Source organism: Rhinopithecus bieti, unplaced genomic scaffold (genome assembly GCF_001698545.2).
Source record: "Rhinopithecus bieti isolate Rb0 unplaced genomic scaffold, ASM169854v2 scaffold_9690, whole genome shotgun sequence".
NCBI lineage: Eukaryota > Metazoa > Chordata > Mammalia > Primates > Cercopithecidae > Rhinopithecus > Rhinopithecus bieti.
Window position 1 is genome coordinate 1,990,180 of NW_016806622.1, and position 13,091 is coordinate 2,003,270.

At 38.3% G+C, this 13,091-nt stretch overlaps 1 protein-coding gene and 1 long non-coding RNA gene across 6 annotated transcripts in view; one reads left to right on the forward strand and one right to left on the reverse strand.

The window, feature by feature from the left end:
- Positions 1-13,091, forward strand: part of LOC108532818 (uncharacterized) — a 63,996-nt gene that overhangs the window by 13,531 nt on the left and 37,374 nt on the right. The window lies entirely within an intron of this gene.
- The window catches only part of NFKB1 (nuclear factor kappa B subunit 1), a 124,348-nt gene that overhangs the window by 10,174 nt on the left and 101,083 nt on the right, over positions 1-13,091 (reverse strand). For all 5 annotated transcript variants that reach the window (XM_017877089.1, XM_017877088.1, XM_017877086.1 and 2 more), the window contains exons 13-17: positions 12,085-12,174; positions 10,741-10,935; positions 9,430-9,571; positions 6,086-6,200; positions 383-584 (exon numbers count right to left, since the gene is read on the reverse strand). In XM_017877089.1, the coding sequence (XP_017732578.1) occupies positions 383-584; positions 6,086-6,200; positions 9,430-9,571; positions 10,741-10,935; positions 12,085-12,174 (744 nt within the window). The remainder of the gene's footprint in view (positions 1-382; positions 585-6,085; positions 6,201-9,429; positions 9,572-10,740; positions 10,936-12,084; positions 12,175-13,091) is intronic.

The following is a 13,091-nucleotide window of genomic DNA, read 5'->3' on the forward strand; positions in this document are numbered from 1 at the left end:
GGCAAAAACTGAATCATGGGGAGGGACAGCAAAGGTACTGTAAGTCTATTGTTCTGCTTTGAAGACCCACAGTCTCCTATTATGTTCTCAGGAGACACTGAACATAAATAAACATTCCCTGAATAAACGACACTTTGTGTGCTTCAAGATGAATCTTTACTCAGGCCTCTGCTTTTTCCTCCTACTAACTATTCCAAATCATCTTTAAAAAAATTAGCTTTGGTGAGCAACAGAAATGCCCAAAAGAGATGATGAACTCCAGGTGACTAAGGAAAGCACTTTTGGGTACAAATCAAATAACACACAATTATCAAATACCTAGTAGATATTTAGAAGGCGGAGAAAGTTAATCCCACACCAATGATGTGTGATTGTCTCTTACCGTCCCCATTGGGGTGGTCAAGAAGTAGTGCTGCCTTTTTGTGCTTGAGTAAGATACTGAGAACTTTATCATGTCCTTCTTTGGCAGCTAGGTGCAAAACAGAGTTACCCAAGCGGTCCAGAAGGCTCAGGTCGGCCCCAGCCCTCAGCAAATCCTCCACCACATCTTCCTGCTTAGTGATCACTGCCAAGTGCAAGGGCGTCTGGAAAGTGAAGGGCAGGAGATTCACTGGTCAGCAGTGAACACTTACTTACAACTTACAGCTTGGTAGCTGTCACTGCAATGGGTGGGGTCATACTGCAGGAACATTTCTCATTCCCAGATTAACTCCTGACCTTGGCACCCAAGTTACCCTGTTCCATACCACGTGCTAAAGAAGTACATACACTGTACTAACACTTAGCCATTCAATAATTCAGGTTTTAAAATTTTTATTTATTTTAAATTTAATTGACAAATAGTAATTGTATATATTTATGAGGTACAATGTGATGTTTTAATATAAGTTTACAACATAAAATGATTAAATCAGATTAAGTTACAAATCCATCACTTCATATAATTTTTTCTGTGGTGGGTTATTTTCATATTTACAAGTCTTAATAACTTCTTGTTTCTCACTAAAATCCACTGATTGTTGATTTTGAGCACACCTAGTAGTAAATTTAGTTTTCTTAAATTTCTGGTAGAAGTTATCTTCAGCTGATTTTATATTAGCAAATCAAAATAAGGCTATGTTTTCACTGAAGAAATTTAAATGAAGTACTCAGTAGAAACCAATTAACAAAAGTGCCATGATTCTATGCTGACACGGAAACTAAATTTACTAAATTAAAAAATACTGTCCCATGAACTGGCTCCTGAGACCAGTCAGTATAGCTTTCCTATACCCATTTCATAAAAGGTATTATAAGATTCTAAATAACATAACGAGGATAATACAAGTATTTCACCAAGGGGGCTCAGATGAATAAAAAAGGTGAGCTAATGATACCTAATAGGTACTTAAGTAGTCCATTTGACTATCCTGCCCACAAGGTATTACTTCGGTGAATGCAAATAAGATGTTTTGCAAACTGTGTGTTTTCAAAAATGAGTAAGACAAATACAATCACAAATGTATCCTTCAAAGAACTGAGTTCAATGACAGAGAACAGCACTGTATCTTTACACAAATCAGTTTATTTCACAGGAGCCTAACTATGACATCCAGCCAGTCTTGTGACAATTTGCCTAAAATTCCCTTTTCATTGAGCAGTTACTGGCTACAGCAGCAGGTGAGCCACCAACCTCCTAGCTATGTAGGTGACCACAGCACATGAGAACTGGCAGGATGAATGATGTGAGGGTCATCTAAATCTCAACTACAGTGATTATTTAATATATCAGACCAAGACCCTTTTATTTGCCAAATTATTACTCGCCCTTATTTCTTTCATTTTCTAGGACTATCACCCTGGCCTGAAATGAAGTGATGTCCTCAAAACTTTAGATATTGTTGCCAAGAGCCTTCTTCTCAAAAATAACTAAGTCAATAGAAACTGTTTACTAATCTGTGTTTTCTGAAATGCTACTTGGGGAGATGGGAAAAGGAAAGAGAATGAGAATGTAAAAAAAGGATCTGAAATTGTAAGATAGTATACTATCCAGGAATTAGAAATTATCTGTAGTTTGAATTTAATTTAAAAAAATGAGTCTGAGGTTTTTTTTTTTTTAAAATATTTTCTTCCACAGTCCAATCAATGGTTTTCCATGATATAAAGCTTCTAGGTCTTAAATCCAAGGATAATATCTTAAACAATTACACCTTCATGCTATGGCTGTGGGCGTGGGGACTTACACAGACATTCTGGATAGCCAAATATACAAATGTCCCAGCAACCCAACTCTTGTAGATGTATCTAGGTGAAATTCTGACACAAATCCACAAGAGGACATAAGTGAGGAGAGTCACTGCATTATTCTCTACTGAGGTAGGAAGTTAGAAGTTGGTTAAATGTCTACTACTAGGAAACAAGAATGTTATAGGTGGAAGATCCATACTAGATTCTCTTCAGGAGCTGAAACAACAAACTAGCTGTACACAGAACTGTGTGGATAAGCAGTGAAGGCAGAAATACAGTAACATGTAGCATAATGCCACTTACGTATTTAAAAAATATATGCACAAAGAACTATACAGATACACACAAGTGTGTGTAAAACTGGTGAAATCTGATTAAGATCTGTAGATTGTACCAATGTCAATTTCCAGGTTTTGTTATTGTTCTGAAGTTATGCAGGATGTTACCATTGGGGGAAACTGGGTGAAGATACCTCTGGTTTCCTTGCAGTAAATACTAGGACCTCCTAGTATGTTTCTGTAACCTCCTTTGAATCTATGATTAAATTAAATTTTAAAAAATATAAAGGTTAATGCAAGGCAAGAGAAGTACATTTAACATAATGTGGATTGTATGTGAGAGTATATGAAAATATCTATGTATTTCAAGTATATGCACATTTATATCCAATACTTGAAAAACTACCTATAAACACAATAGTGACATTTGTGCTTAGGGGACCTGGCCATTGTCAGGGCAGGCAACTTTGACTTTCCAATGTAGATTCTTCTGTACCATTTTTAAAACTATGAATATATGTGATATTTATAATAATTAACAACATAAAATAAAAATACATAAAACCCCCCAATAATGTTTTATGGGAACATATACAAATAAAACAATCCATACCAAACACAATAGAGTGGTTGTCTATGTTGGGGGAAGGAGAATGAGAGAGGAGAAAAAGGTTTAAAGAGAATATTTTCATAAAAAATCCTAACTCTGTGCACTTGGACTATTTTGAGTGTGTTTCTAGAGGGTGGGTGGGGAGAGGAATTTGATCATGACAGATGGTCACAGAAATGTACTAAGATTAGTGAACGGTATTTGGGGAGAATGCTTAAGATAATTGCCAAATAATCCAAATTATTTAAAGAACTGTATCATTTTCCATTAAGAATAGTTACTAGAGAACCTTTACGACAGATAATCAAGAGTTCAAACCTTAGCAGTTTCTAATTCTCAAATCAAAGTTGCCACTGGGTGTGTGTCTGAATACCTAGAAGGCATACTAGGGAAGCCAGAATCACTGCCCATTAATGAGACTGGTGGTAAGGTGGGGGAAAAATGGACATAGAGTCTTCTGAGAGTCCCCACATCAGAAGGGATAGAAGTATCAATGTGGTGGTTTCAGGGTTTTTGTCTCTAACACACTGGAGAGTCTCAACATATGTAACCAAATGATACAGTAAAGAGTTTAGGATATAAAAAAATCACAGCTACTGGCCAGACGCAGTGGCTCATGCCTGTAATCCCAGCACTTTGGGAGGCCGAGGCTGGCAGATCATGAGGTCAGGAGTTCGAGACCAGCCAGACCAACATGGTGAAACCCCGTCTCCACTAAAAATACAAAAATTAGCTGGGTGTGGTGGTGTGCTCTTGTTATCCCAGCTACTCAGGAGGCTGAGGCAGGAGAATCGCTTGAACCTGGGAGGCGGAGGTTGCAGTGAGCCGAGATCGCGCCACTGCACTGCAGCTTGGGTGAGACAGCGAGACTCCATCTCCAAAAAAAAATCACAGCTACTAATCCTGTTGTGCTGCTGTTGTGCTGTGTCCTTTGCAGATCCTATTTATAAACATAAAGTAAGTAATTCCTTGAATATGACTGTTAAGCAGGGTTTGAAGAGGACTGACAAGGTACAATGTCCCATTCCTAGTTTTATTCATAGATTTGTGATGACTACAAGGAACAATCAGTCCAAAAGTCTGCGAGAATCAAGCTTTACAGGCAAAATGACTTTCCGAATACCAATGACCCCGAAAATGACATAAAAGTTTCAAGAAGACATCCTTTAAATGTAAATCTACAATCACACTTCATACTAGTTATTTTATATTAACAGGCAGTGAAGAGTCACTAACTTTACTTTTCCTTTGACATTAAGCACAACAGCCAGTGAAGAAGCCTAATGGTGACTTACATTGAATGAAAAATGGTCATTTTCCCCTATCACGAAACCTATTAATTTTTACCTAGTCATAGGTAAAACTATTAAGAGCCACATGTAAACATTTAGTAGTTTTGCTGTAAATGCACTTTAAAGCACATTTTTTTTTTTTTTTTTTTTTTTTTTTTTTTTTTTTTTTTTTTTTTTTGAGACAGTCTCGCTCTGTTGCCTAGGCTGGAGTGCAGTGGTGTGATCTCGCCTGACTGCAAGCTCTGCCTCCCGGGTTCACACCATTCTCCTGCCTCAGCCTCCAGAGTAGCTGGGACTACAGGCGCCCGCCACCATGCCTGGCTAATTTTTTTTTTTTTTTCAGTAGAGACGGGATTTCACCATGTTAGCCAGGACCTCATGATCCGCCTGCCTCGGCCTCCCAACGTGCTGGGATTACAGGTGTTAGCCACCGCACCCAGCCTAAAGCACATTTTAAAGAATGGAAATAAAAATAAGAAAATAAATATTTTAATTTCCTTTAAAGAAAATGAAGTTTTAATTAATTTTCTTTAAACTAATAAAAGCATTTTCCTTTAAAGTGAGGAAACAGAAATGATTCACATCACTGTTTTAAAAACCGAGAGAGCAGGAACAAATACCTTCACTAAGTAAATCATCGCACAGGATTGTGGCCATATTTTTGGAGTGAGAGATACACGTGAACCAGCAAACCATCTCTCCAAGGAGGATGAGGAAGATGCTTCAGGTCAATGAAGGCAAGGAGAAAAATGGAAAGCTAAGAAGTGGGCAAGGGCAGGAGCCCCATACAGCAGACTGGTGGGAGTGGGCGAAAGACAGTGAGGTGGGAAAAGCAATCGGGGGCAGGAAGGAGGAAACCTCAGGAGCCAAACCCCATCTTGGCTTCATGCCAGTGCAGTCGCTCAGCCAGAAAGTCTGGCTGGGGTCGCTGGGTTCCGATCACCAATGTCCAAGCTCTGCTTCTGCCCAAGTGGCTCCCAGGCTCCTTGCCTCTCCCTGAATTCTGCACATGCCCATTAGGGGGCCTCGCTGTGTCTCCAGCTAACTTCTCCCTTTACAGTGTTGGAAGACCTCTGGAAAAAACAGTTCCTCAACTTGTATTTTCAGCCCACCTAATTAATTCCTAAGAAAACCCGATTTGGGCAAAACTTTGGTGTTCCCACTTTTCCTCACTTGGAGCTGTCTTTCTGCTTTTGAAAGACACCTCTTCCTCCTCAAGCAAACTTTTAACCTTTCTGTGTGGTGATTTCAGAACGCTTTATTTGATATACATTTAATCTGGATATTGTCAACGTATATTTCAGTAGACTTTAAAATTATTATAAATTACTGGCTTTTCAAACCTTTTTTTAACTTTATTTTTCTTGACAGATGTGACATTTTTACTCTAGTTTCTCCCTCTTAAATGAAAAAATTCTTTGATTTCTAAAGTTTAAAGTTTGCCTTCCCCCAGTGGGATGCTGAATTTCATTGTGGCTTGATGGCTGTTATACCCACAGATCAAAAGATCCTAAATCATAAGGTAACATTCTCAACTAATGGGATTTTAGATATTACCTACAACGGTTTGTTTTATTTTGCTACTCTTAACATTACTAAAATAACATGCACCCAAACATACAAAAGAAAAAGTAAACTACGGATTTTTCTTCAGTTGTTTTCTTGAGATTTCGGCTTACCTGGTACAGGTCATTTCTCATGTTGATAATGTCATCAGAAATCAAACCAGATGTGACTTCTAGTAGATCCCTCACAAGTTGAGAATGAAGGTGGATGATTGCTAAGTGTAAGACACTGGAATGAAAACACAGTGGCAATAATTAACTAAAATGTTAATGAAAAAGAAAAGATTCTCAAGATGTGGTTAGATTCAAGAATGGAATCTGTTCTCATACCTAGTTTTATTTGGCCCTAAAATGTTCTGAATCTATAAAATGTATTGAATCTGAGGTGGGATGCTGTCTCCAGAGGACCCGTCCCTCCTAACTGTCTGCCCAAGGCTGTTATGTTATTTGTGGTACCTGCCTGGCCTCTGGGAGCATTCACATCTGACCCCTTGATGCATAAAGACACTGAGGCTTCCAGCCCAGAAGCACCTAAGCTTAAATCCCAATTCTACCTCTATAGTATGGCTTTGGGTGGTTTTCTCCTCTACCTTTCCCCTTGACTTTTCCTGACACACAGATTTTATGTAAAATGAATGCCTGGCACTAGGGATTGTTCAGAAAACTTTGTTATCTCACCTAGCCCTGCTGCCCTCCTCCAAAATACAGTGCGGGGGCTTTTTAAAGATCTTTCTAGATCCCAAGAGGGGAGAATGGTGTGAAGCTTTTAACTACTGGAAGAAAATTCTTGTAGTAAACTTGTGAAGAAACAAAGTGATTGTATTTCCCGCCACTCCTGCAAACATTCCGGCAAATATTATCTCTACCTGGAACGTTTTTGCTCCTTTCTTCTGCCTGAACAATGCCTACTCCATCCTTTATATTCCAGTTCAAACCCGACATCCTCAGAGAATACTTTCCTAACCTCCTAAGTGGAGCAAGTTGTCCCTCTCAAATTTACTGCTTGGTTATGCAACTGCAGTTTTCTACACATTTTTCTCCTTCTCTGTCCTGTCATCTCTGGGGCAGGTTCTGTCTGAGTCAATCTTACAGCCCTAGCATGCAGTAGGGGCACAAAAATAGGAATGATAGAAGGAACCTAAGAGCTTACACTAATGAGGCTGAACATACCGGTGGTGTCAAAGTCACTCAGAGAAGCATAATTCTTTTAATTATTAAAAAACATACTATTAAAATTCAAAACAATAGCAATCATTTAAACAGTGGCTACTATTTTTGGGGAGCTTTGATTTTACCAGACTATGCTAAGCATTTGATATATATTGTCTTTTTATTATAACAATAATCCTAGGAGGTAGGTAATATTATCTTTGCTTTTTGGCTAATGAAACTGAGACTTGTAGGCCTCATAAAACTCAGTCAAGGCCATAAGTGGTGAAGCTGGGATTCAAGCCAAGGTCTGTCTTACTCCAAAGCCACCTCTTAATCCCTTAAGCAATCCTCCTGCATAGGGGATACATGTGCACTGCTCTAAAGACGTGCAGATGAATGTCTAACAAGATGACCACTCCAGAGCATGGACAGATTGAAGTGCAGAGCACACTAAAGCATCTCACAGCAAAACTACATCTGGGACATGAGGTACAGGCTGGATCTTCTCTAAAATAAGCTATCAGGTGCCACTTTACTCAAGCCTCTTCCTTAGCAATAGCAAGTATATCGTACTTGGGATTAACACTGGCACAGAAGAGCCTAAAAAACTAAATTGTGATTTTGCTACTTGAGAAATATTTTAAAATGGATGATCTCAGGGTTTCACTATTGCTTCTTGAAATGTGATACTGGAAGAAGACTTCTGAAAAGGGCCTAAACTCTGACATAGACATGATGCACATATACCAAGAAAAAGGTCATACTTCTAAAACTGCCCGAAAATTTCCATGTGCAGCTCAGCATTTCATAGCAGAAGTACATTCCCCCTCCCCCTCAAATCCTCACACCCTTATGGGAATTTCCCCAATAGCAGAAGTTTTATATATTTTTCTTTATTGTATTTTCTATGATGACTAACGGCCACAGGACTCAGACTATTAGCCAAATATGATGGACTGAATTAAAACAAGAGACTTGGGCTGTGATGGCCAAAAGCTGCCCTTTACCTACACTCTTCTGAGGATCCTTTGGTCTCTCCAAGTCCCACCTCTATGGCCTCTCTGAGAGCCGGCTTGTGTGAGCGTGCTCGGGTCTTAGGAGGGAACTTGCACGTGCCTCGCCTTGTATCCCTTCCTACAATCCCCCCTTCAGATATCAGCACTTCCTTTCTAACCTGCACGTGCTCATCTTCTTAGACTTATCAATTCAACAGGTCCCTGGAAATGCCACTTGAAACACTGCTATCCTGTCTCGGTTAACTGCTTTTTCTTGTGGTTGTATGCTATTGAATGCTAACTGGATTATTTAACCCTGAAAAAGCATTCTGCTGTTCATGGCCTTACACCAAGAAGGTTGTACTGGTGCCTCTCATACTGTATAACAAGGCCAGTGGTTATACCACATCCTTGGTTACGTTGCAAGGAACGAGAACAAAGGTGTCTCTGCTTGAAACCCTGAGGTTGTTACTTTCCTAAAGAGCTTAGTTTAATTTTTAAACTGAGGTCTAAAACACAGCACTCAAGAGCTCTTCCACAGAAAAGGATTTCTCTGTGTTGATGCTATTTTAGGAAGGTTTTAGATAAGGCACTTGACTTGAATGTGAAGGCTGCTGTTTCTTGTTATTTTTATAGGCTTTCGAGATACTTTAGAAGTCTCAATGAAAGGACTAAGAGAACTGTTTTAGAAAGAAGCCAGGTGGCTTTGCAAATACAATCTCAGTTATAGCAGGAATGGAAGGCATGGTGTTTGGAATGTTCGACTCCCACGCATGGGCTGGAGCAGTCACAAAAGTCTGAACCAGTCACAGACTGGTGACCATCAGAAGAGGTAGTAGAGAAGAAACCAGTAACTAGGAAAGAATGACCCATCCCTCTTAATCTTTGTGTTGTTGTTGCTGCCTTTATTGGGCTTTTTCTTTAGTACAGTGTCATTATAAATATGCAGCTGGGATAACAAGGCTTCAGGGATTTGGTAGGACTCTTAACAATTCTCCAAATATTATTTCAATAAACAAAGCGAGGCTTTTCAAAAAGTACCATTACCTATACACATCTTAGTTGGCTTGCCCAGAGAGATTCACTCTTAGATGAGTCCTCCAGCTACTACAGATTACAACAGATGACAGCAGCAGGATGGAGCAGCAAATTGTGCTACTTAACCTTATTCACACTAGTTTTCTTGATCATTCCAGTTAGAGGACTCAATACATTTGAACAATTATTTTTATCTCTAGTCAGTATGCATTATATGATGCTCTTCTTTTTCCCTACCCAGAATAACCTATCATGCAAAAAATCCTGACTTACCTGTCCCCATTCTCATCCTGCACGGCAGTGAGATGGCGCTGGACGGCCAGCAGCATCTTCACGTCTCCTGTCACGGCGTAGTCGAAAAGGGCATTGGCATGCCTCTTTGCAAGCTGCATAGCCTTCTCTAGAAAGAGGTTATCTGTAAGGCAATGACCACAATCATAGTTGAGTGTTCCTACTTTTGTTTTATGAGTATGGCATGCTCAAGGTCAAACTGACCAGCATCAGTGTTCTGACACCTTGACACATCATTTTAGTTGAAAATGCTCTTTCAATGCTTTTGGATTGTGAAAAAGCAAAATTGGACATTGGGTCATTGACAAATATAGTTAGAGATTGATCTTAAAGAATCTATGTGTGGTTTGTTAGAGGAAAAAAGTTTAGAAATGTGTTATTTTAAGGGAACAACCATTATCTGTTATTTTAAGGAAAACAATCTCCAAACAATGTTAGATTTTACCATGATTTTAAATCACCAATATCTTGGTGAAATAATCCTTCATTGGGATCTCTAACAATTAGCTTGTTAGGCAATGTGTGAAAAAACACACGTCTCTGCCATAAACAGAGACTTTCCATGAGACACTCATGTTTTTGTAAAGTTTGTTCCATTAAGGTCAGGGAATGGCAATTGTGACCTTTGGGCCAAAACCTGTTTATGGTCTGCTTTTCATATAGTTCCCTAGCTAATCATGGCTTATACATTTTTAAAGGGGTGTAAAAAAAAAAGGCATATGTGATAGATACCACATGTGGCCACCAACTCTAATTGCTTTTACAGATGTCTTCTTAGTACGATCTAGGATGACCTAGAATCATGACACATATGCTAATAAGTACTGGTTCAGAGTAAACGCAAAAGTACATTTTCTCCTAATCTTACTTATTCAAAGAGGGCAACAAGATAAAAAGAAAAGTTCCTATTTTAAGGCAAAGTTATATTTCAGTATGATGGTTAAGCCAGAATCTAGAGAGGGTGACTATTAAGCTTGTAGAAATACTTCTCTATTTATCTGTGCCAGAAAAGAAGTTGATTATCTCTCACAATACCCTAAAACTGCATGGTTATGACTGGAGAATGTACATGTAAATTTCTGTACTTTACATTCAAAGATAACAGAGCAAAAATGGAAATCCCAGTGTGAATAAAATGATCTGACATATGCTCTTCCAAAGACATACAGAACTCTGAAGAGTACACTAAACTAGATATTGATATGTCATCTTCAGATTAGCAGATACCTTTCTACACCTAGGACTGACCCCTCCCCAGACAACCAACAGAACACAATTTGTGTGCTCACTTACCCTGAACCCTAGCACTCTCTTCTTTTGCTCTTGTTGCATACGTTAGAGTGACCTCACCATTCCCATCAGTGGCCTCGCTGGGCTCCTGATTGTGCTCTGTGGTTTCAACGACTTTCCCAAAGAGGTTTACAGTGTTTCTGTCATCACTTCTGTCACAACCTTCAGAGTCCTTTTTAGATTCAGTGTCCATGGTTCCTAAGATAAATGCAAAAACATCAGATTTTCTCAGTAAAATGTATTAATTTAGTGATAATTCACTATTCCAATGCAGGTCAGATAAAGGTAAGAGGCAAGTTTGCTGCAAAAGGAAAAGAAAATAATAATTTAAAATTCTTTTAAAATGGTCATATCATAAATACCATGTTTTGGAGATATTCTAAACTCAATTCTAAAATCATTTTTAGTATACTTCTAAAATCTTAGATCTCATTTTGCTTATTTACTTGTATAGGAGAAAATGAAATAAAGCTCTTCTGTGAATTGCAGAAAAGTTGAATTTTTAAAGTTCTTGAAAGCAGAGCAGTTTTTTCCTAACGCTAATGAACAAAGCAAGTCATAAAGACATGTTGTCAATTCACATTCTTTAGTATGGGAGCTATCCAGTGTACCATTCCTGATCATCCTCTTTCAGGTTCAACTATGCTATCTGACAGATACTATGAGAGCATCTAGCTTTTATGGTGGAGACCTGCTTCAAATTCTTGTTCTGCCACTAACTTCTGTGTGCTTTCAGTGAGTATAAACATTTCTGAACTTTGGTGTCTTTTGTGTGCAAAATGGAGATACTATTTTCCATATAGTGCAGTCATGAAGATAACAGTTAAAACATGTAAAAGCACTTGGCACAAAAATAGGTATTCAATAAATGGGAAGACTTCTTTATAGTATTACTTCTTCCATGGGTACACTAGAATGGACCTGTAATGTAAACTATCAACACATGGTTTAACTGCAGCTTCTCAGGTGATGACTTGACGGGAAAAGACAAACCCTATAAAACTCAAAATGATTTTGGAAGTGTACTATTTGAGAAAACGAGAGACAGAATACGTAAGTTTGGTGATGTTTAAAATGTTTGAATAGTCAGGTCTCTGTATATCTCTTTTCAATGCTCTTTTCTTTCCTCTGTTCATGCCACTTATGAAGTAAATATATAAAATATAAACAAGGAATAGAGTTTATACTAGCCACAGGAAATAGTATCTTTTGAAAAAAGTATCTTCTCAGTTTATTTGCATTAATCAATTATTTTTCAAGATGATAGTACTGTTGTGATAGATTTCAAAGACCCTTTTTAGGATTATTTTTTTCCTTTCTTGGTATTAAGAATAAAGGATTACTTACCATGCTTCATCCCAGCATTAGATTTAGTAGTTCCAGGATGGAAGGTAATCCCACCATAAGTAGGAAATCCATAGTGCGGGAAGCTATACCCTGAAATGGCAAGTAAAACAAATGAAACATCATGAAGATATTTTACAAGACTCAGCACAACTTAGTGTCTGTCTGTCAGGTGAGCACAGCCTTTGGTGTGAAAGGACAGTACTGTGCCCACACATGGTGCTTCTGTTGAGACTAAGACACATGGTGGGGGTCATGGGACCATCAGAATTCCACTTTGATAAAGTTTACATTTTGGCAACTCTGACAGCACCCCAGATTTGGGGAGTGGTTGCGATGGAAAAAGCCTCCACTCCTATGTGAAGGGGAGAGGCTAACAGTGAGGGTCACCAACCAAACTCAGACTTGCCTATGTAGAAAACATTAAAATAACCCCTTGAGGAAAAAAACTAAATCAAACAAAGCATAGAAAAACATACTGACTCCTCAATGGAAAAATGGCCACCACTGTTCACTCCTAGGCAATTTTGGTGGAAGCACAAGCTGGTACAACTCTTTGGGGAAGCAGCTGGAATTAGATGTCATGCCCTCTGACACAGTAACTTTACAAAGACTCTAATTTACAAAAGTAATCTGGAATAAATGAAAAGTTATGTGGATAGGAGTTCAGTATAGCATTTTACATAGAAAACAGGAAACTACATGTAAGTAAGTTATTCTATGGTTTGTTCACTTGAGGAAATGAGTCATTAAAATGATGCTTAAAATTTACGCTTAGGTAAAGTTCATATTACTGGAGGAAATGTTTATGTTAACATCTCAGGTAAACATTGCACATATGACTCTATACATACAGTCATGGTGCAAAAGATAGTAAAATAGTATTATAAATAAATGCATTAAAATAAAATGCATGATGATGATCACAGTTGTATTCAGGGGAAAATCCGTAAGTATCTACTACAACATATACATAAAAAATAGTAGTAGTTAACCTTTGATGGCAGATT